We start from the raw sequence: 25,218 nt of genomic DNA, 5'->3' as shown, positions 1-25,218 counted from the left end.
CCAAAAAAAAAAAAAAAAAAAAAAACCTTTGGAATGAAATCTTGATTTTAACTCTCTTACTTTAAAGTACAAATTGGCATCCCAAGGGATTAATGTGAAAGACCTCATTTATAATATAAAATTCAGTGACAAAACTCATATCTTTTGACTCTTCTACTACATCACTCTTTCCAAATATCATTAAAGAAGCTTCTTGTAATATACTCAAATTTATTATTTAGTATGGGTCTTAAGTATTATAATTATCTGTCAGTGTTAGAGGACTTTAATTGGCTATATTGAGTTATTTGAAATCAATTAGCTAAATATGTACATGGTAGTACATAAGTCATTTTCCCATAAGGAAAAGCCCTAACTCAAAGCATGCAAATAATGCAAACTCTCTAAAATTTCATTCTTACCTTTTCAAAATTGCTCTCAAATCAATAATATGAAAAAAGCATCAATTATATCTAAAACATAATGTTGAATGCTGTGTAGCAAGTAACATAGTAGAAGAAACAATTCCTAACCAAAGGAATTTCAAAAGCTAGTTTTATTCAACATTCTATTTAAAATTTTTTAATTTCTACTTTTATATTTTAAATTATTAAATAATCCAACTAGATTCTGCAAATTGTAATAAAATCTATCTATAGCTTCCATTTAAAAAAATAATCCATCTATTACTTGGCCAAAAGACAGTCACTGAGACCTTTGAAAATGAATGGAAAGCTAGACAGGGTGTTTCCAGAGTGTAATCCTAACTACCTGGAAGGTGGAGACTGGAAGGTGATATCTACTTGTAGTCCCCAAAACAGGGAAAGCACAATGGCTGAGAGTTGTGATGGAAGCCTGTCATTTCCAGAAACAAAAGGAAATGCAATAGGAGGACTGAATGATTGTGTCAGAATAATCATTTGAAAACTGTCTAGAGAACACAGTGATTTTATAAGTAATTTTTGTTTGAGTAAAAGATTCAGTTTCTTTTATGAAAACACTATGTTCTACAAGAAATGTCCATTTCCCCTTTAAACTTGAAAATTTTCCACAAAGAACAGTAAGTAATCCAAATGCTTGACAACAGGAAAATAATTAACTACCCTATTTCACAGACTATTATATGGTCATTTACCATGTTAAGGGATTTTTTTAAAAAAATTTTTTATGCCAGTACCGGGGCTTGATCTCAGAGCCATATTTTTGAACTCAGGGACTATCCCCTTAGCTTTTTCTGCTCAAGGCTAGCAGTCTACTACTGGAGGTACAAACCTCCACTTCTGGCTTATTGTTGGTTAATTGGACAGTCTAATGGATTTGTCTGCTCAGGCTGGCTTCAAACTTCAATAATCAGATCTCATCCTCCTGAGTATTTGAGATTATATGTGTGAGCCACAAGCACTAGACTAGCATGTTGTGTCTGAATAATAGTTAATAACATATGGAAAAGTGTCCCAACAGAATCCTACCTGAAAAATGGAAGCTATATAACTTTATAAGCAATATGAAGCATCATACTAATTAGATTTCTAAACACATGGAAGAAAGAACTGCTTCTTGGTACTGGGATTACAAAACCTGATGGGAATAATAGTGGCATGACAGATGGTTGTATAACTTTCTGTACTTTCCACTTTTCTTGCAAATATATTTTATCTGTAACAAGAAAATTGATCATTAAAAGAATAAGATGAGAATAATCACTTCCTCCAAAAGTAACTACCAATGTCAGGCCAAACATTGCAAAACTGTACCTCCGACCTTCTTTCTAGTTATGCAAATGACAGAAAGAAATCTGCTGCAAGTAAATGCAAAAATCAACATGTGTAGTTTCCTATTAGTAGGTTAGAGATGCTGCTATACAGGTTTGAAAAACAAGTCTGATGTGACCCTTAGTATACCATTTAAATTGTACCATAATAATAAATGATAGACTTGGGGTTTTTGTTTGTGTATTTTATTTTGTTTTGTCTCACCAATCTTTTCTTTCATATTTGTCTTATGAAGTATTCTGGAAAACTAGATTAGAATCACAGGCCTTGGAATGAATGGTTTTATTCGAGGTTACTGCATAAATTACTGATGACACAGACAATGTACTGTGTTCAAAGAGTCAGCAGCAGATAAAAAAAGCTTTTATTTTGGTAAAAAGAAAAAAATGAGAATGGGAGTAAAAACATGTGGGTGGCTAGACACTGCTTAATGCTGCCAGCCTTTAAATTTCTTTTGGTCTTTGTTGTATGTACTTCTGTAACTCCTTCAGATAATTTTCTGGGTTGATTAATGGTATGCCAGACTACATCCACACATTTCCTCATTTTAGAAACTTAGAAGTCATCCATGACTTCTCTGTCTTCCTCACTGCTCACACCCAAACACTCATAATAAACCGTGGGTCTTATACGAAAGAGTTGGCCCTTGCATGATCTTGCCTTGCCTGACTTTCCAGTCTTTGCTCACCATTTCAGTCACAATGGTCTCTTTTTGGATAGACCCAGTCAAGACCTTCCTGTTCCGCAGAGCCCCTGCCTGAAACACTTTCCTATATAAAAAGCATGTAAATGGTATTTTTCTTGACTGATTTCCAAATGAGTGATATTATCAAACTGTTTTTGTTTAGAAAGACAAGATTTTTCCCTCCTTCTCTCTTCTATCCATTCCTTAAAATCAAACATTCCAGGTGTAAATCAACACCTCAACAATCACTTTCCCCTTCTTTATGAAGCCAAGGAAAAGTACATTTGAGATAGAAAAAAAAAGGGAGTAAGAAAAAGAAAGCATACTCTAAAGAATCCTTCTTCAGAATTGTTGCCATGATGACGTTGTGGTTTTCTATTACCCTCTGAAAACCACTAGATCCGTAACAAGTACAAATATAATCAAGGAAGACTGGCCAAATATTTATGGAATAACTATCATCTGTATCCCTAGACAAAACATGCAAAAGTAAGCTAGAATCGGCAACTGGGAAAGGATACAATACTGTCTCACAGGGGTGTGGTGATAACATTTTACCAGTTTGGATTTTAAAACAAATACCATTAAACTGAAGAACTGAAGTTAACATTTAAGAAATTTACTAAGCAACGTTACTAAATAGTAGTATGTGTACATTACAATCATGTAGACAATCACTTCCTCTTCTTAAAGAGATGAGGTTGGCTCCCTTCAGATCCTGCCATGACAAGCCTAAATTGGCTAAAGGCAATTAAACAATACAAGAAACGCCCTGCTTTCCTTTGGGGAATGTGTGGCAGTCATCATAGAATAAATACATATTTAATCAAATCAACATTTTCTTGACCTGGCAATTTGTCTCTAGCCTACAACTTTTTCAAATAGCAGAACATAATTTTGCTAAGATACAATGGAAAAATTTAAAAAGAATAGTCACAAATGTTCTAGTAACAGATACCAATGTTTGCTTCATCAGTCATTATTTTTATCAACACCAATTTCAAACAATAAGTCTAAAAGCATAAGGCATAAATAACTTATCTTTATTCTTCTACTGGGAGACTAAGCTAATAAAAGGTTACTAAGCCTAAAATACATTTTCCTCACTCAAACTGCTATAATCAAATATGAGAAAATAGAAAGCTACAAAACAGCAAGGTTTTCCAAGGTATTAATATGTGTTTTATAATAATTCAGTGAAAACTCATTTCCAAGTATATAGTTAATTCTTTATGAATGACATCTTTTATAATGCTGGAGATCTAACTCAGGGAATTACACATGAGTAGACACATTTTACCACTGAACTACATACCCCGCCCCATACTAAACTAATCTAAAACAAAACGGTAAATGGTTTTGTATGTTGAAATAAATGCTCGACATTTTTTTATCCTGCCTCTAAATAGTCATATTAGAAGTTGTTTAAAAGGTCAGGTTCCTGGGGCTCACACTTGTAATCTTAGATATTCAGAAGGCTAAGATATGAGGGTTGTGATTTGAAGTAAGCCCCAACAGGAAAATTCATGAGACAGTTATCTCCAATACACTATCAAAAGAACTGGAAGTAGAGCTGTGTCTCAAATGATAGAGCACTAGTCTTGAGCAAAAGAAAATCAGGGACAGAACCTCAGCCCTGAATTCAAACCTCTAAGACCAGAAAAAAAATTAAATTAAATTAAATTAAATTTCACTAATGAAACAATATAAAAAGAATAAAACTACTAAGCTAAAATATATTATTCATTTAATGATTTATAGCTTATGCCAAATCTTGTTTAAACAGTTAACTGAAGATTTTTGCTTCAAAAGAGAAAATAAACCCAACACTGGACCAAAGATTCAAAAATATAAAAGTACAAAAATAGCAAAAGTTACTATAGAAGGTTTGTATGTTTTAATCTTGGAGAAAAGGACTTTGACAGTAAAATACAAAGCAAAAGCTACTGATAAAAAAAAATCATGAATACATAAATATTAAAATGCCTGCAAGCAAGAAGTGACATAAAGATAAAATATAAATGATAAGCTTTACAAGTATATTTACAAAATATATAGTAGGAAAAAAATCTTCTTAATGAGCAGTAAGCTATGCTATACTGTCCAGTCTTTCTATGAGGTACTGCCTTTCCATAGGCCCAGAACACTGAGACAAACAGTCAATGAACTGAAACTTCCTAAAGCATAAGCCAAAATAAGCCTTTCCTTTTTTTAAGAGTAAATATTTAAGAACAATTACACACCAATAAAAACAATTTTAAAATAGAACTATGTCAATAAAGAAACTTTAAAATATTAACTAATCAACCTCATTTCTAGTTTAAAAAAACAAGTTGAAATCTTATTTTCACCCATCAATTTAAAGAAAATACAACAGTGTATCATTCTTACTGTATACTGTTATCTTCAGTTTATAGGTGAGAAAACTTTCTAACATAGCCAGAAAAATCACATAGCCATCATTCCTTAAAAAGTCTGTTGACTCACAGCACTGCTAAAAGTGAGGTAAAGCAATAATGTCAGACATTATTGCTAGTAATTTTTATCAGAGAGTCTTGGGGGAAATATAATAGGGAACTCAAGGGACCTGAAAGTACTACATAATTTTTTCCTGATCCTGAAAGAACCATCTTATATGCTGTTGAAAAAACAAGATAAAACTGTCTTGTGCCCTTCTAGAAACAAGCTACATGTTTCCAAAACAAAACCACATGCATAAATCATTCACAGGTAAGTATTGTGTTTCTATGTACAGCTGTATGCCAAAACAAGGTAAAAGATCAGGTGCAGGTCATGAGGTTCCGGTCCCTCCCATTATGACAGCACAGACATCTACAAAAAGCAGACCGCAGGACTTGGCAGAGCTCCCACAAGCACTCTTATCACTGACAAAGGAACCATATGGTTTCTAAGACCTAGATCAGTTGGACAACTGAAGAATCTCTTCTGGCAATCATACCACCGTAGTTGTTCTTATGTTTAATAGTGGATAAGGACAGATCTGTAGTCTCTGTGTCTTGGGGTCATATACTTTTGTCTTTATTCTACAAAAAAAAGGTACAATCTAGCCCAGACATAGACTATTAAATATTATAAATTAGATAACTTCTTCAGCAATATTTTTTAAAACTCTAAATTCATAAACTAATTTATAAGCTCCATGGAAACAATTATATTTGTATATATTCTCAACAATTTGTAATACCTAAACCAGAAACAATTATATAGTCCATCAAGACTACATCTGAAATAAATTGCAGTCACATGAAGAACTACTACAAGCTTAAAAAAAAAAAAAACTACCACAAGCTATCTTTTTACAATATAATCAGCCAGCAGTGGTGGTATGTGTCTGAAATCTTAGCCTCTCTGAAGGCAGAGAAATGAAGGATCATAATTTGAGACCAGCCTATTCAAAAGTTAGACTATGTCAAAAATCCAAAGTGGATGTGATGGCCTGTAATCCCAGTGAGTCAGGAGGCACAGTGTGTGGTGGTGGTTGTCAGAAGATTAGATTTTTCTGAAAAATAAACCAAAAAGGCCTGGGGGACATGGCTCTAGTGGTAGAGGATTTGCAACCAAGCACAAGAGCACAAGGATCTGAGTTCAATCCCTAATGCCACCAAAAGAGGAGGAGGAGGAGGGAAAAAGAGAAAAGCGTATGATCGGTCTAAAGGGTAGGCTCTATGTTTTTTAAATACATGATTAAGAAATCAAAAACTCAAAGGTGTGGAATGCAAATTCTCATTTAGATAAAAGCAAGTAAGAAGAGAAAATATATACAAGTATGTATTATGCAAGAACACTTCTAGAAGGTTATATAGGGTCACTTATATTCCTTGGATAATGATCCCTTTCCTCCACCTGTCAAAGCCATTTCTTAATTACTGTGATTTTTCTTTCTCTCTTACACTTTCAAGAATGCTTCTGATTATACTGAGCCTACCCATGGTCTGTGATAACCTTAATTCTATCTGGTTCAGTTTTTCAATTTTCCTGTACCATTCAATGTAACATACCCATGTGTCCCAAGGATAAAGATAGGGACATCTTTGGGGACTGCTGTGATTTGAATATCCCCTCTAAAACACAAATTGAAATTTGATAGCAATTGCAACAGTGCTTAGAGACAGGACCTTTTAAAAGGTGGTTAGGTCTTAAGGGCTCTGCTCCGATGAATGGATGAATGCCTTGATCACATTATCACAGCAGTTTGTTTGTTATCTTGTGAGCTCCAGATAAAAGCATAAGCTCCATCCCCCATTCTCTTTTTGTTTCTATGACTCACTTGCCCTTCTCACTTAAGACTTCTTCTCCCGTATGATGATATACCACCCAGGCTCTCACCAGGTGAGACACCCTCACCCCTACCATCTTGGACTTCCCAGCTTCCAGACCATGAGCCAAAAAAACCTTTATTGCTTATAATTTTGTAAATGATGCTGTTGTCATAGCATCAGAAAGTGAACTAAGAACAGAAGCAGTATTTTGTTTATGACAGATTATTTGAGTAAGCAATTTAGTAAGCAATAACTTTGAGTAAGCAATAACTTTTACTTTTTTTTGGGGGGGGGGGAGGGTCCGGTCATGGGGCCTGAACTCTGGGCCTAGGCACTGTCCCTCAGCTCTTCAGCTCAAGGCTAGCGCTCTACCACTTGAGCCACAGTGCCACTTCCCGCTTTTTTCTTTTTGCTTATGTGGTGCTAAGGAATCGAACCCAGGGCCTCATGCTTGCAAGGCAAGCGCTCTACCACTGAGCCACCTTCCCAGCCCCACTTTTACTTTTCTTTAAGCAAAATATGCTTTATTAAAATATCCTATACAGGTATTTTAGGAAAATAGGAATAATTATATGCAAAGAGCAGGAGTATTTGTGTGGGAAAGTAATTTTACAAGGTAATTATTCAGTGAGAACCTATGGAAAAACATACAGAAATGAAGGAAACAGTCCAATCAAATAATTGCTCCCAGTAGCAATCATTTTGCAGACTGTCATCCTCTGCTAAGAGTTAACTGTTAAAAAGTATTCATACTAGGGTATTCAAACTAGCTGTTTTGAAAACATTCTTTCTTTGTTAATTTAGTTGCCATAATAAGATTCTGTGGCACATAGACATCTCTAGGCCTCACTGGAGAAGAAAGTAGAACATTATAGTAGTAGCAGAATTTATCATAAATAGCCAGTCAAAGGACATTCTACTAAAATTATATTTATTCTCAATGTAAAAGATGAATATGCAGCCAAGATTCTGCACTTCAGGATGACATCTTACCAACCTCCATAATAGGAAACCAGCTAATACATTGCATGGACATCCCCAGGCTTTCCTGTTCACATTTAGTCTTCACATCTTATATTGGATACAATTCAGGAGAGCTATTCCCCAGAGAAATCCTTGAGCATTCTAGAAAGCAGAAAGCATCTACTACTAATGGAAACTGTGAGTCAACAAAAGAAAAGGAAGAACTAGAGTAAAGGGAGCAGGAAAGAATAGACACAAGAAGGAAAAGGGAGATAAGGTTTGATGGTGTATGTACATGTATAAGTCTATGGAATAAATTTTAATGAGAATAAAATTGGAGAATATATTCCTTAAGACATTAGATTAATTCAGAATATATTAGCTACTTTTTCTATGAGTGATTGTTCTTTTCATAAGGAAAAGGGCACAAGTCAGTACTCCATAGAGACAAACATGCCCATCTTCACTGGTAAAGAAAAATACTATAGCTAGGGCATGGTTGTATATGCCTTTAATTCTAGCTAGCACTTGGAAGACTGAGTCAGGAGGGTCTCTTGTTCCAAGACAACCTATGGTATGAACAGAAAGTTCCTACCTCAAAAGAAGAGACAAGAGAGGAGAGAGTTGAAGAAAGACATAGGCAAGGAGGCGGAGGACAAGGAAAATTAGCTTAAGATTCCACTATTAGTGTGTCTCCCAAAGATGATATTTACATGTATAGAGTAAATACATACAATTTGATAGTGTGTAGGTCTCAAAATGAGTTGTTTATGTGAAGCTTGTTCCTGGTGAACCTTCTTGAGTTCTTCTAGCCCATTATTTCTGTCCAAGATTTACAAGATCATTGGTTAGCTGAGGGAGTAAAACTACAAAGGAGGTACTACTTGCCAAGCACCAGTAGCTCATGTTTGTAATCCTAACTACTCAGGAGACTGAGATCTGAGAAATACAGTTCAAAGCCAGCCCAGGCAGGGAAGTCCATGAGACTTTTATCTTCAACTAACAACCAAAAACCCAGGAGAGGAAGAGTACTATCCTTGAACAAAAAGCTCAGGAACAGCATCCAGGGGAAGGTAGGAAGGAAAAGAAGAGAGAAAGAGAGAAAGAGAGAAAGAAAGAAAGGAAGAAAGAAAGAAAGAAAGAAAGAAAGGAAGAAAGAAAGGAAGAAAGAAAGAAAGAAAGAAAGAAAGGAAGAAAGAAAGAAAGAAAGAAAGAAAGAAAGAAAGAAAGAAAGAAAGAAAGAAAGAAAGAAAGAAAGAAAGAAAAAGAAAGAAAGAAAGAGAAAGAGGGAAGAAGAGAGGAGAGGAGAGGGAAGAAAACAGAGGTACTAATACAAAAGAGAGAGAACTGCCTTAGAGGGAATGAAAATGGAATTCACCAGGATCACAGTCAACCACAGATTCCAATTTTCCCTTTCAGAACTTCCCAGGTACAAAGTGAAGAGATGGAATTCATTTTCAGGTTCCTTTACACAAGAACACAAAGTTTTTAAAATAAAACTTTTCCTAAAATGGAGAAGGTAACTAAATTCTTATAAGTTCTCCCAAGTCCTTAACCACTTCTGGATTTTTACACAAAGGTATTTTTAAGATATACAGCAAGTCAGGTACTGGTGGCTCACATCTGTAATCCTAGCTACTCAGGAGACTGAGATCTGAGGATCATAGTTTGAAGCCAGCCTGGACAGGAAAGTCTGTCAGACTCTTATCTCCAATGAACCACCAGAAAACTGGAAGTGGAGCTGTGGCTCAAAATGGTAGAGCACTAGCCTTGAGCAGAAGAGCAAAGGGACAGTACTCAGGTCCTGAGTTCAAGCCCCATGACCAACCAAAAAAAAAAAAAAAAAATCCCAGTACGTTAACTGGAACCAATTATTCTAAACATCTACATGCCTTTTTTCCCTGAAATTCTGCTTCCACAAGTTTAACCTTAAAACATGGAATGGTGGACTGGAAGTGTAGTTCAAGTGGTAGAGTGTCAGCCATAAACAAGAAAGCCAACCAAGAGCTTGAAGGCCTGATTTCATACACTACAACCAGTACCAAAAAAAAAAAATTAACTTCTAGATGCAAAGAATTCAATAACAAGAATGCTTGTCATATTTATTCATAAAAGAATTTTTAAGAGGGCTGGGAAGGTGGCTCAATGGTAGAGTGCTTGCCTTGCATGCATGAGGTCCTGAGTTCAATTCCTCAGCACCACATAAACAGAAAAAGCTGGAAGTGGTACTGTGACTCAAATGGTACCTGTGGGATAGCATCCAGGCCCAGAGTTGAGGCCCTACAACTGCCAAAAAAGAAAAAAGAAAAAAAAGAATTTTTAAGAAACACTGTTAGTAAATAATTAGCTAAATAAAAGGTTTCAACCTACAAAATACTCTGTGATTATTAAATTCAGTATTGTGGCAAAATATTCACAAAATATTGTTAAATAACATAAAGGTTAAAAATAACACAGTTTTAGGACTGGGAAAGTGGCTCAGTGGTAGAGCGCTTGCCTTGCATGCTCGAGGCCCTGGGTTCTATTCCTCAGCACCACATAAGCAAAAAAGAAAAAAGCCGGAAGTGGCGCTGTGACTCAAGTGGTAGAGCACTAGCCTTGAGCTGAAGAGCTGAGGGACAGCGCCCAGGCCCAGAGTTCAGGCCCCACAACCAGACCCCAAAACAAAAACAAAAACAAAAACACGGTTTTATACTTTTATACAAACTATTCAAAGTCTATTTAAAGACATACTAAAGAGAATTTATCACTGAATTTGGGATGTTATTAAAAATCATACAATCTTCTTGACTAGGTCACTCTGCTTTACAGAAAAAGCTACAGATGCTCACATATATCTATATATTTGTATATACATATGTTTGTGTATCTTTGCATGGCACAGATCCTTTAGTGTTATACTTTTCCTTTGAAATACTCAGTATGTATTTATTCACTTATATAACTCATGTGGAAAACCAGGATAAGTAACACACACTACCTCATTCATTCATTTTGTTGTTGTTGTTCTTGCTGGTCCTGGGGCTTGAACTCAAGGCCTGGGAGCTGTCCCTGAGCTTCTTTTTGCTCAAGGTTTGCTCTCTACCACTTGAGCCACAGCCCCACTTCTGGCTTTTTCTAAGTAGTTTATTGGCTATAAGTCCCATGGGCTTTCCTGCCTGGGATGGCTTCAAACCATGATCCTAAGATCTCAGCCTCCTGCTTAGCTAAGATTACAAGTGTGAGCCACTGGCACCTGGCTTCATTCCTATATCATTCTTTTAACTAAGTCCTTCTCAATCAAAATATTAAATTAATGGTCAACTATCAATAGCCCAGTAAAGGACAGAACCAAGATTCAATTCCAAGTCTGTCTGGCTGCAAAACTCTTAGCCATCTTTTTCTTCTCTTTTCTCTCTTTTTTTAAAAAAAATGTATATTATTAAGGCACTCTACAATGAAAATAAACTCTTATATGTTAATAAAACAATACATCATTTTATACATACACTAGAATTTTAAATAGTTTGTGATCTCAAGAATAGGTCTCACTAGCATTAATAAATGAAAATGTCATTAGGGACTAAATAATACCTTATAAGGGAGGGAAGTAGTATTAAAAGTGTTAAAAGAATACTGAAACTAGTCTAATGCAGGAAATAAGATAAAAAACCTTCTTTCAAAGAAGCTTAAGGATGATCATTATCAATGAAAATGACTCTAGATATATTACAAAAAATTATTCTCTAAAAAGTTATCATAGAAAATCTAGTTGGATGTTTGCTTGTATTTCAGTGTCAAACATCCATCATCACATATTTTTTTATTTAAGGCTATGGCCCACCTCTTTTTCCTATTGGTCCTGCTTAATGACAAAGTCTACTCTCAGTATCTCTGCACCCTAAGCACAATGACTGAAACAACTATGGAGGTTTGTTTTATAACTCGTGGGGCCCTTATAGACTAACAAATATTTTTTGGAAACCAACTTCTGTAAATTATATCCCAAAACATTCATTTGCCATTGAGTAGACAACTTACGTGTTGAGAAGAGATTAACTAAGCCATAGCATGCAGTGGGTTTAATCCTACCCACAAACAATTTCAAGATGATACTATTTGCCATATAATTAAATTCCACTCGATGATCTCCTCATACAATCAGAATACCAGTCTAGCAGTAAAAGCCATATGCGATTATAAAAATAATTGACACAATGCGCTAAATATATAAAGAATAATTTTAATAGCTTTGTGTGAACTAAGTAAAATCATATCCCAGTAGGAGAGTTTGCAAAAAAAAAAAAATCATACTACTTAATCTTGATTGCAAAAGAAAATGTCTATTCTTAACTTAGGTAATTGGAGGTACTTTTTGTGGCAGTATTTGTCATTGGCTCATGCTAATCTTCATTTGAGAACCTTCTCAGTTTAAAATGGCATCATAAAATATTTCCTTCTTCAGCTTGAAACTGACTCTCCTCAGGAAGCTTTTGCAATAGAACTAGGCCTTAAGGGACTAACATTTAAAAAAAGCAATGCTACACATTTGCATATAAAATACAAAGTCACAGGACTTTACTGCCAAATGCCAAAATTCTCCAAATCACCAGTCGAAAATAGGGTGGAGTGGGTAGGAAGGCTGTCTCACAACATCCGGCACAGGTGACTTCCGGGTCAGATGGCAAGGGCAGAACTGCTCACAATATTTTCATTGAAACCTTAGTGCCACATTGCTCAGACCAGTAGTTTTTTGAGCCCAATTGCTCAATAGTTTTTAAATTCTGTTATAAGAAGGAGACTTATCAAGTGACATGTTTGATCTTGTATGAATGAAAAACAGGACTTCAGGCTAAAGTGCTAAAAAGAAAAGTCTAACTTTCTTATTTTTTTTATTGTGAAAATACTGCACAGAGGGGTTACAATTACATGGGCAAGATAATGAGTACATTTCTTATCAAGCATTGTTGCTCTTTGTTTCCCCTTCCCATCCCTTCCCATCTTCCCCCCCACCCCCTACCCCTTTACCTCCCTCCCACAGCCCCCACCTCATGCCCCGCCCCAAGTTGTAAAGTTCATTTTTCCACATAAAGTCTTGTTATACTCATATATCCCTAGGAAGAGAAGTGAAACTTGGGAAATTCAAGCAATTGGGGCTTTTCTACCAAATACAGGGCATTTTATTCAATTATTATGTCAAGACACAAAACAGGCTGCCAAAGCAAAAAGTATATGAATATTACATACAGTTGGCCAGGGATAGGCAATCCTATTAAATGCTCTTGCTCCTACCCTCCTCTATGCAAAACAGTTCTCCGAGAAGGTAGTTTATTATGGTTATGGCTTGTTTGTGCAGAAGAGTGACTGGACAGGAAACAGTACAGAGTCTAGCACAGTTGCTACTCAGAAATTCCTACTATCAATACTCAAAAGCAAACAGAAGTCCAACTAGCCAAGTGAGGAAAACACAGAAGAATTTCCTGTCTAGATTAACAAGTTCCATTGATGTGTAGTAGGTGATGTATGCTATGTGTTCACATGTGGAATGAGAGTGGGGATGGTTAATAGAATATTTGGGGATGATTATGATTGAAGTGCATTATATACATGTATAGAAATAGAATAATGAGAGCCAATAAAAATGTAAATTGTATATAATAATGCAGGAAGTGGATCAGGAAAGAAAAACAGAGAGGGTAAATTCAACTAAAATCCATTATATGCATGTAAAATAATGAGCTTTTCAAATAGTAATAAACAGTTTCTAGGAAAACCTTTTGAAAAACAAGTCTTGGACCTCCACAAATGTACACCAGATCAGAAAAAGAAAAATCAGTACCACAGATTATAATGCTAATATCCAAACAGCAGAATGGACAATGAAATAAGTATAAAGCTAAAAATATAGATATTACTTGAACACATTCAAGAATTCCCAAACAGCTGCTTTTTTATTGTTAATTAGTAGCAAATATTGATTAAAAATTAAAATACCTGAAAAGGACTTTAAATAATCAAATGGTACTGAAAGGGTAGAAGACTAAGACATTGACTCAATTTAAATGATAGGAATGTGTTTGATTTTAAGCAAATGAGATGTAACACATAAAATTTGAATTTGCAGATTATTTGCTTTATAAGAAGTCTGAATTCCCCTCTCCCAACTCTCAAAACAAATCACCTAAACTAAAAATAGAAAATGTTGCTTTCATTATTTTGAAATGGTCTGAAAACAAAAGAAATCAATGTACAATATCAGGAAAAAAGTGAGACATACTCTGCATGCCTGAATTATTGTTCCATTCTGATACTACACACAGCTGGTGTTATGCAGAGCCCAACTTCCTCAACAAGAGAAGCTGCAAAAGGTCAATTTAACATTGAAAGCAGACTATAGTAAGGTTTGTGGCTGATAATTTCTCAGCAGATGAAAACACAAATTCTCAGAGCTCTAATATTTTATGTCTAGAAAATAATAGCAATAAAAATATCACACTAATCAAGTGTAAACACCCATCTTTGCTTCATGAAAGCTTGCAGAGATACTAGCTATGTTCTAATACCACAGTACTATATATTTTTTCATAATTCACAAATACCAAAAAGTGCAGCAATGCTGTTGACTATACCCCTGGTACAGGGGGAACTATCTCTGAAGCATGCTAGTATAAATCCTAAACAAACAACAAAGAATAAACTCATATGTGTTTTCATTTCCTCCTCACAATGTGATAACTCTATCTCTCCCAATTTAAAAAAAATAAGTAAAGTTATTAAATCCCTTGAAGAAAAAATGCTAACCATCTAAATTTAGATTAAGCAATGCTACTATGAAATCTATATAAAAATTTCATAAATCTTTTAAAATAATTATATATACATGACTAAGGAAATCTAACAAAACATAAATAAAATATTAACATAAAAATACAAGTAATAATCAGTGGTTATTAGCATTTAGAAAGATTCTCTTAAATGTCAGAGTTGACATAAGTTAGTGAGTTAAAACGATATAATAATAAAGTATGTAGAGAGCTACTCAATTTATTTAAGGAAAAAATTTCAAATTAAAATCATAATAGACCGCTATATGACCACTAAATTGCAAACATTAAAATATCTAATAATAGAAAGTGTTGATAGATATATAAAGCAATTGAATGACCATATGCTGCTGGTATAACCACTAGGGAAAATGATTACATAACTAAAAATGTAATTGTTGAGAAAGAGAAATGAAAACATGAGGACTGCTCTATAGCTTATTCATAGAGTACCTGCCCACCATGTCTGATACCCTGGGTTCAATCCCCAGCACTAGAAAATACTAATCAGGCTTGATACTGCCCAAAATATGACATAAAAAAAATCCTGGATCTTAACAGTCTGAAACCCTTACAGAGAAATGAAGTGGGGGGGATTCTTACTACACTAGCACTGCAAACTATTCTGTTTTCATGCAGTAAAAACACTAATGATTATAGTAACTTATTATTGTGACTTAATAATCTTTAAAATGGCAATATGCCTTCTATCAGGCATATTCAAATAATATGTGGGAAATTATCAATATGTTGATGTTTATCCACTAACAAAATTTGGGCTTAGTAATAAACATTCTCATGACTTTATTCTGTGTATAACACTTGCTCCTGTAGTGAGGGAAGACAAGTTGTTTTCTAACTTGATTCTGACACTACAATGTAAAAAATTCTTAGCCTAGAAAATTGTATGGAACCTTGTATCAACCCCCTTCATACTGCCATATTCCATAGCATTTAATTTTTAAATATTAGTGTTTGATATATGCCAGGTATCTGCCAACTCTGGGCATATATTTTAAATTAGTAGAAAGTTTATTCAAGAAACATGTGGTGGTTCTGGCTCATTAACTCACCAACATTACTGAACACCATAATGTGACATATATTGTTTATATCTCCAAGTACATTTCTTGAACATTAAAGATTCTTATTTTTCCTTAACTAAGTGTACTGAAGGATTCATTTATGTGACTAGTACATTCACTTAAAACATACACATAAGTGTACTGAAGGATTCATTTATGTGACTAGTGCATTCACTTAAAACATACACATGATAAAGTATTTCAGGTGGAAAATAATCTGAATTTTAGTGGCTTAAGCCATTTGTGCAATAGTGATGTCTGCCTCAAGAGTGACTAGAAGTGACAAATATGCTTGGTGTTTTTCCAAATCTGATCCATTGCATTCAGTTCCATGCAGTCTCTTCTCAGAGATCCCTTCTAGTCTGCTACCAGATCTTAGGATGTGATAGCCCCTTTTTTTCTCCTAGTCTTTTCCATGGCTAGACACTATATTCCACCGATACTTCACTGATGCCCCTGGGTAAGCACTCCTGTAATGCAGATGCCCTGGCCCCAAAAGCTCAATACCCGTAACACTGAAAGTTCAGTCAATTAGCCATATTTGGGCCATAGATGATAGATAGATAAGCCCTAGGAGGACATGGTAGAAACCATGGTTTAAAACCAGGCAACTGGCAGCCAGAATCTCTGTACCTAGTTGTGCACTCTCTCTCTCTCTCTTTCTCTCTTTCTCTCTCTCTCTCTCTCTCTCTCTCTCTCTCTCTCTTTCTCTTTCTCTCTCTCTGGCATGTGATTGCTGTCCTTCTACAGGACAAATTAAACTGAATACTCTTTTTTTCCATTCATAATTATCTGAATCTGTGTTTAATGCAAATAACTATAGTGAAATTGTTAAGAGTTTAGCATTCTAGCACCATAATATATATGACTTCTAGCTAATACAAAGTTTATGTGTTTCTAGTTGAAAACATATAACAAGAAGTATACTTGTTAGTGCTTTATACTCATTAAGAAAAAAGTGGAATGAAATCAATACTCTTCAAGGAAATGACAATACAATTTATATTTTGGTGTCCCATACAGTTTCACATTAGAAGCTTAAATAATATAAACAGAATTCAATGCAGTGACTATTATTAATGTTTAAAAAATACATATGACAAGTGACTTTTCTAGCTCAGAACCCATAACAACAGTAAGTCCTATTCATATCCTGTGTAACTCCAGAGGGATTCTATGTGGAAGGTTTCCATATATGGCAATTTTCCCTGATTGACTCCCCACAGATTAAACAGGATATGAACCTAGTCCAGTGTAACAGTGCAAACAGCAAATCACTAAAAAGTCACATATAACTTTACTGAACTAACTACAGACTGACAATTAGGGAAACCAATACTGAATTGAAAATGAGAAACCACTGGATATTTTTATGACATGTTAGTACCAGTGAAATAAGCATATAAACACCCAGAAAGAAAAAAATCTTCTCTGAGTTTAAAATATGCCTTTGATTCTCAAAATTGCAATGTCAATGAGAAACCCACAAGGAAGTTTCACCTCAGAACTTACACTGTCAGAATGATATAGTGAGGTAAATCAAAAGTGAGGAGGTGGGAGAGAAGGGATGATGGGGAAAAATAAAGGAGGAGGCCACAATGCTTGATAAGAAATGTACTCATTACCTTGCTCAAATAACTGTAACCCCTCTGTACAGTATTTTCACAACAAAAAAAACTTATTAATAAAAAAAGTACACAGACTTCACTTTCCCAACATAAATGCCTGTAACATATAATAATTTCTTCATACTAGTGACTTTAGCAGTCTGTGGTACTCTAGTTATCTAAAGTCATATGATGATAATAAGATTTTTCTTTTATATAGAATGCTTAAGTACAGACTTTGCGGTAAGTTTCTATAATGCACATAAATACTTCTAGTTTTAAGTCAGAAGAAAACATCTAACATCCAAGATAGCTTAATATTAGCAGCCAACTATAAGAAAGAAGTTGTAAGAAATAGTTTTAAGAAAATGACTAGTTTTTCTAAATTACCTAGACCCATACTACCAAACATACTAACAGCTTAAAAAGCAGTCTCTAACACAATTATTTAATAATAATAACTAGGAGCTTATTTGAAACATGGTCCCATTGTGACAATCACTTTTGAATAACCACAATCATTATGCACACCTCAAAAGTGATTCACAGACATTACATCAAAACATCCAAATTTAATCCCAATATAACACCAATGCTCAAAGAAGACCCTGGAATGCACCTAAAAGTGTGGCTCCTTCAAATATAGTTGTTAAATTCAATGTACATTATGTAAAATTTTAATTATGTAGATTGAAGGTAGGCACAGGGGGTGGGGAATAGGGGAATATGAAGGAAGGGGTGACATTGACCCAGAACCACTGTATTCACAACCTGACTTACAGAACTGTAACCTCTTTGTACAACTACTTAATAACTCAAGAAGGTGGTGAAATGAAGAGGAAGTGGAGAAGGAAGAAGAAGAGAAGGAGGAGGAGGAGAAAGAGGAAGGAGAAGATCACTAAGTGAAATTTAATTATTTACATACATACAAGTGTAACTATTACTTTATCAAAGAAATACCTATTTATTTACTATATTTGAAAACCTAATATTGCTAGCATATATTCACTGAATATCTCTCTAAAAATTGGACTGAAATTTGAAATAATTATGCTGTTCTTGGTAAAAGGATAACATGCCATCCATTAAAATTGAGACGCCGTCAGTTCCAACTAAATGCACTTATCATTAATGAGAATAAAATGAAATAAACAGCTGAACTTCTGGAGCCTAACACAGATAAATCACCCTGAGCATGTACCTCAAGTTCTTCCCAGATTCTATCTACCTAATCAATGTGACATGAGTATACTAAAGTTAGAGATGAGATCCCCAACTCCCCTAGGCCCAAATAGGTAAGTCTTACCAAGTAGTTCCACTTTGCTGGTATTTTGGTGATCTTTTCCCATCCCCCCCCCCCCCACACACACCTTCAAAGTGCTCTAGATATTCTCTTTATTACATGAAAAAAAAATGTTCAGAAATGAAATTAAATTGTACTGTTTTCCCCCAGGGTCTCCCTGTTTCAAAAGGTTACCTGTCTCAGCAGGTAAGGTTCAGCTCTAATAAAGCAGGTGCTTTGGGGGATAAATTAATGTATTAGACAAGGATAGAATTCCCACCAACCTTCAATGGCACCCTTGAGAAATGAAAATGTTAAACATAGAAAAAGAGGCCTGAGTCTATTCACTGCTAATTGAACAGATGCTCCTCATACTCATTCTGGTTACTTTTTAAGAAAGTAACCAGCACTATAAGGAAGGATATAACCAAAAGTCAGTAATGCAAACCAGTTTTTCTTACCCCATAAAAAGATGAACACTTTTTTTCTCCCTTCATCAGTTTACTGCATAAATAGATAAACAAACAAGTTTTCCTCTTAAAACTTTTAAGAAGGGAGGCTGGGAAGGTGGCTCAGTGGTAGAGCGCTTGCCTTGCATGAATGAGGCCCTGGGTTCAATTCCTCAGCACCACATAAGCAAAAAGAAAAAAAGCCAGAAATGGTGCTGTGGCTAAAGTGGTAGAATGCTAGCCTTGAGCTGAAGAGCTGAGGGACAGCTTCAAGGCCCAGAGTTCAGGCCCCATGACCGACCCAAAAAAAAAAATAAGAAGGAAATTATTTTTAATTTGGCAGAATATAATTGATTTTAAAACATAAACAATCACTAAAGCAAATTAAGTACTTCAAATATGCATTTGATAATTATTTTCCTCAAAAATTTTCCTGGTAGAAATTTCTTCTTAACCTAAACATCTTCTGAACCCAGGAAATAAAATAGCATTTCCTCAAGGCAAATAAAGAGTATATATGTCCATTTTCAGACATGGGAAATTTCAATAAAGAAAAAAGCTACACACAAAGATGATAACAAATTTACAGAACACTGGAGAGTCAGTGCACTTCCCACTTTGTAACAATTAGTCTACAAACACTAAGGAAAACTTCTACCTCAAAGGGGGCCCAGAGGATTATGGCCAAGATATACAACTATGTAGATCCAGGTCCAGCTAGATGAAACATGTACTATTGGGAAGAGTGCCTAAATAATGTTAGATATGTTCTTTTACCACCATTATGTAATTCTTATACTCTGATAAAATGTATTCTTTCAGGTAAATCTTTTGTCAAAGACTTTACTTTAAATCATAGTTTTTGTTGTTTTGACAGGATTTTATTCAGTGTCATTTGGGTAAGACAGAAAATATTGTAATGTGATACTCAGGCTACTATAAAATTCTGGCCATAAAAGTCTGGAAAATAAAGTCAACTTAGTTCAATACTTAAAAATGAAGATATTCTTCCTCATGTAGGCAGAGGATACATCAGAAATAAAGTTTTAAAAAGCCATTAACAACATTAATCTATGAGGTAAAAAGTCAGAATGGTGGTTAGTTTTTGGCAAAGAGAGGGAAACAATATTGAGTGAGAAGGGCCACAAGAAAACTTTTTGAGGAAGTAGAAATGTTTTGCATTTTGATCTGGTGAGTGGTTCCGCAGGTGCAAACAAAGACAAAATAGCAGAGCTGTACACATAGACATACATTTTACGATACATAAATCATTTTAGTGTAGGTAAATCAATTTTAAAAAGTAAAAACAACACAAGTGTTACAATCAAAAATCAAGGATAAGAAACATCAAATCTTTGGAAATAAATAACCTTATGTAGGACCTAAACGGCATTACACACAGGTAAATAATTAAGACATTATTTTTTAAGTGAGTTCAGCAAGAACACCATAAGTGGTTAGAAAGACTTCTACTAAATACTAAATACATTAAAATTTCAAGTGTAACTTTTTCTACAAATTCTAAATATAGTCTTACATCCATAAAATAGCCTCTAAATTTTAAAATCAAATCTTTCGAACATAAAACCTACTTAAGTCTGAAAGGAAACGGGCTATCTATGTCCTTAGCTAAAGAAAGCAGTCCATTCCCACCCTCTCACCCCTATAATATGAATCTACCCATGAACTTCCAGTGACAAGCAAGAAATAAAAATACTCATTAAAAGCAAAAAAAAAAAAAAAATACCAAAAACCTGCAGACAGTGTTCTGTCTTCTGAATGGCATTTTGTTCTGTTCAGTTATCTGGTAGCCATGGAGACTAGCAACAACCAGCAGTTTTCAAACATGCCATGTAGTGATATTATCAAAAGATAGGGTTTAATGATCAAGAAAGACTGTGTTTCTGCTTGATAAAAACAGGCCAGGCAGTAGAAAAATCCTTAGTTCAAGAATCCAGATTCCCCACATTGAATTTTAATTCTCATCTTCAGCTAAACAAAATAATGGGACCAATTTTTCTTTAGTATACAATATAAATATTTGGTCTATACCTTGGGTCCTACATAAAATTCTGTAACAGGAGAAACTAGAAGAAGCTCTATTCAAGTTAATTATCTATTCTATCTCATGGGTGACAATAATTCCAAATGGACTACTAAGTAAAATCAATAATTATTATTTTTAAGTTATCAATAAACAATAGTTACATGCTGAGTGAGACATTACACTCATTATTACTCTATCTTGAGCTTCATTGGAAAAATGCAACCATTACAAAGATGGAAAGAGTCCACCATGAAACAATAGAAATAGCTTTTAAAAAGCCAACTAAGAAACAAAAGAAACAAGGATTAATAGCTCTCTTGACATGCTACCATGCTACAATAATCATCAGCTATGCAAACATCACAGTGACACCTGAGATCACAGAGTAAAGGTAAAATTACAAATTCATATGAAATACATTTCCTAAATTCCCTGCTCTAAGTCCCTTGTCCACTGTAAAGATAGTATGATGCTGCACTCTCATGCTCTAAGGCCAGCAGGTCAAGTCCCTCCAGAAATTCTTATCTGCCATCCTTACTTAGAGATGATGACAAAATAGTCTGAAAAGCTTATACAATTGCATTAGCAAATTACCTTATTCTATACCTAATATTAAATAATTCTCAATTAGGTTGGTTATCATTTTTCTAGGTATAAGCTTAAGGTATCTACAACTGCTCAGTCCATTGTACAGGGCCTGCTCTGCACCAAAGCAATTTCATTGTATAAGTTTTAAGACATACACAATGATGCTTAACAGTGATGCTAGTCAAGATGCTGAAATTGAACCCATTGTGAAAAACAATCCATCTTAAAAAATAAATATATTTCACATTCTTTTTATATCTACACATAACATTCTGTTTTTGTGAAAATACAGAGAATGGTATGTAATGATATTCTCCTTAGATGAAAAACGAAACCTTTCTTTTCTTTCATATAAACACTATCACATCTCAGATACTCCCAGCATCTATTTTAAGGCCTAAGCACCATTATGAACCCCCAACAATGGAGAAGTGACAGTCATGATCGTATCAATTATCATCATGTTCTAGGGAGGGTGCCTGGATCCTGTCTTCTTATCTCCCTCATGGAGGCCTGAGAGGACCACACTGACATCCCTCCCTTAAGAATGAAAAACAGAGTTGGGTGAAGTCCTTTCATGAGACCAATTCCTCTAAAATTAAAGCCAAAGCACAAACATTGTTAAAGACCTAAGGCAAAGTGATATGAACTCCAAGTCAATGAAATCATGACAGTGAGCAGATTTCTAAATAGCAGAGAAGTGGGATCCATTTACTTACATGAAGATTCAGTGCCAAACATGGCTGGCTCCAGAAGCTGCTTTTTAAAAAATTAGAAGGAAAAAAAGGAGGGGTGGGGGTGGGGGAGAGCAAGGAAAGTGTGTGCGTGTGAGAGTGAAGAGATGAGCTGGCTACACAGCAGGGGTCATGAAGCCAGACAATGCAGTCCGAGCTGTGTCCAGCTGCCAGATTCTCCTCTTACGAGCTCCAGTTTTCTCCCGTGTGAGTGAAAGGCAAGATCTCCTACAGCCCCCCCTAAACCGAAGGGCTGCTTTTGAAAATCCACTGGGCCAAGGAAGGCCAACGTGGCTTTCCTAGGATGCAGTAAGACAGGACCAGGTAGCAGCAGGGGCAGGACTGAAGGCAGCAGCAACAGCGGATACTGCAATCCTCAGCCCTGCTGTAGCAGTAAGACAATAGCCGGGCTTATGCATACGCTGGATGACGTCAGGGACACTGCACAGACTGACTGCGCTGCTTGAGCCACAGGCTCCTAAGGCTGCAGGAGAGTAGCCAGATTCAAAGGGGAATTCCTTTGTCACAAAATGCACAAAACCGAAAACCACATATAAGTTCCCCTCCAGGAGAGCTCTTCATCCTGTGATATGCATGGTAAGAGAGCTCAGAGAATTTTAAATGCTGGCCTTATACCAACTAATCACAAAGATACACAGATCGGGATGCTGTATTTTAATGCAGCAAATAGATCTTTGCAAGGGAATTAAGAATATCTGAAATGAGAAAAAATAATCTACTTGTAAAAGTGTTACCAGAAGAGGTCAAGATTATTTCCTTGTGGCAGACTGACAGATCAAAGGATGGATATTCAATTTCAAATAGATGAAAAGATGTGTACTACTGTATACACCCTGGAAATTTACATCACATAAAACGTATTAGTAATGTAAGAGTGTGAGCTCAGGCAGCACTGCTTGGCACACAGTGAGCTCGTAAATGTTAGAAATTACATTCTTAGTTATTTTGTAAGTATTCAAATGTGAAAACACTGCTGAAGGAATATATTTATGCATATCGATTGCTCCTACATTATTCTTTATTTATTTTTCTTCATTTTGCCATTTGAGAATTTCATTATTTCCAGAGTAACTTACAAAAGTTTAAGATGCCTTAAAGCTTTGTTGACATACTTATTTGTGTACTCCTATGGATAAATAACTTACATTATTTTTTTAATCTACCCTACAAAGAAATAATTGAAGATTTTAACAACTTGTCTCTTGAGTCACTAGATAAATACAAGTGTTACCTAATGGTTAGAAATCTGGTTTAAGGGCTGGGAAGGTGGCTCAGTGGTAGAGCGCTTGCCTTGCATGCATGAGGCCCTGGGTTTGATTCCTCAGCACCACATAAGCAAAAAGAAAAAAGCCAGAAGTGGTGTTGTAGCTTAAGTGGTACAGTGCTAGCCTTGAGCTGAAGAGCTGAGGGACAGCGCCCAGTAACTGGACCCAAAAAAAAAAAAAAAGAAATCTGGTTTAAAAATATAGACAAACATACACAGACACACACACACACACTCTCACACACACTAGTGTCCAGTCAAGTGTGGTCACACACACCTGTAATTCCAGCTATTCATGAAGTAGAATTACAAAAGATAGAGGTTTGAACCTATCCCAGGCAAAAAGTTAGTAAGTCCTTATTTCAACTAACAAGACATTCATAGTGATCACACCTGTTATGCCAGCTACATGGAAAGCATAGGTAAGAAGATAGCAGTCCAAAGTCAATTCCCTGCAAAAATGCAAGACTCTATCTAAAACATAACTAAGGCAAAAAAGGGGGGGGCAGGGATGGGGCATTTTCAAGTGACAGCACTTGCCTAAGTGCAAGGTCTCCCACATCACCAAACACACACAATATTCTCTCTCTCTCTCTCTCTCTCTCTCTCTCTCTCTCTCTCTCTCTCTCTCTCTCTCTCTCTCTCTCAACTTTCATTGCAATACAAAACCAAAGCAATTTAATGCTTTAAAAATATACAATGTCCTTAAACACAAAAAAAAACAAAGCAAGAGACCTTGAGTTTAAGCTCTAGCACTGACACACACAAAGAAAGAAGGAAGGAAGGGAGAGAGGGAAGGAAGGAAGGAAGGGAGAGAGGGAAGGAAGGAAGGAAGGGAGGGAGGGAGGGAGGGAGGGAGGGAGGGAGGGAGGGAGGAAGGAAGGGAGGAAGGGGGGGAAATGTTTGGAAATGAAGAAATGGTGGAAGGGCTCAAGTGGTAGAGCCCCAGCCTTTAGCACAAGGCTCTGAGTTCCTGAGTTCAATCCCCAGCATTGGTACCAAAAAAGAAAGAGAGAGAGAGAGAGAGAGAGAGAGAGAGAGAGAGAGAAAGAAAGAAAGAAAGAAAGAAAGAAAGAAAGAAAGAAAGAAAGAAAGAAAGAAAGAAAGAAAGAAAGAAAGAAAGAAAGAAAGAAAGAAAGAAAGAGGGAAAGAAATTATTTTGTCCAGACACTGGTGATTACACCTGTAATCCTAGCTATTCAGGAGGCTGAGATCTGAAGATAATGGTTCAAAGGGGCCAGAGTAGGAAAGCCCATGAGACTAATCTCCAATTAATCAGCAAAGAACTAGAACTAGAACTAAAGGTTTGGCTCAAGTGGTAGAGTGACCAGCCATGAGTAAAAGCACAAGGCCCTGGAACAAGCCCCAATGCTGGTGAAGAAGTAAATAAATAAATTTAAATAAATATTAAATGCATAAAACCTGCCTGAAGGACCCTATAATCCTACAGTGTAAAAATCTCATATAGTTAGACGTTCAAGTCTCCTCTCCACCCATCCATACTAGATATATACCTTTTTCTAGTAATTTATATATATATATATATAATTTTTAAACAATGAAATGTGGTATACATATATATGGTACTATATTACTACATATCTAAAAATATCATTAATAGTTTAAGTAGATTTTAAGTAGATCTTTAAGTTTAAGTAG

The 25,218-nt window shown here is 35.5% G+C and overlaps 1 protein-coding gene across 8 annotated transcripts in view; it reads right to left on the bottom strand.

Annotated features, from left to right (window-relative positions):
* The window catches only part of St7 (suppression of tumorigenicity 7), a 204,132-nt gene that overhangs the window by 146,516 nt on the left and 32,398 nt on the right, over window positions 1-25,218 (bottom strand). Inside the window, exon 1 of one of the 8 annotated variants that reach the window (XM_042695942.1) lies at window positions 22,260-22,650. The exons of 5 other annotated variants lie outside the window; for them this stretch is intronic. In XM_042695942.1, the coding sequence (XP_042551876.1) occupies window positions 22,260-22,281 (22 nt within the window). In that variant the 5' untranslated portion in view covers window positions 22,282-22,650. Of the gene's footprint in view, window positions 1-22,259; window positions 22,651-25,218 lie in introns of those variants that run through there. 2 more of the 8 variants (XM_042695943.1, XM_042695944.1) reach the window with 2 other exon arrangements.

This window comes from Dipodomys spectabilis, unplaced genomic scaffold, assembly GCF_019054845.1.
Source record: "Dipodomys spectabilis isolate Male_0828 unplaced genomic scaffold, ASM1905484v1 ptg000197l, whole genome shotgun sequence".
NCBI lineage: Eukaryota > Metazoa > Chordata > Mammalia > Rodentia > Heteromyidae > Dipodomys > Dipodomys spectabilis.
This window is presented reverse-complemented; position numbering and strand designations above follow the sequence as displayed.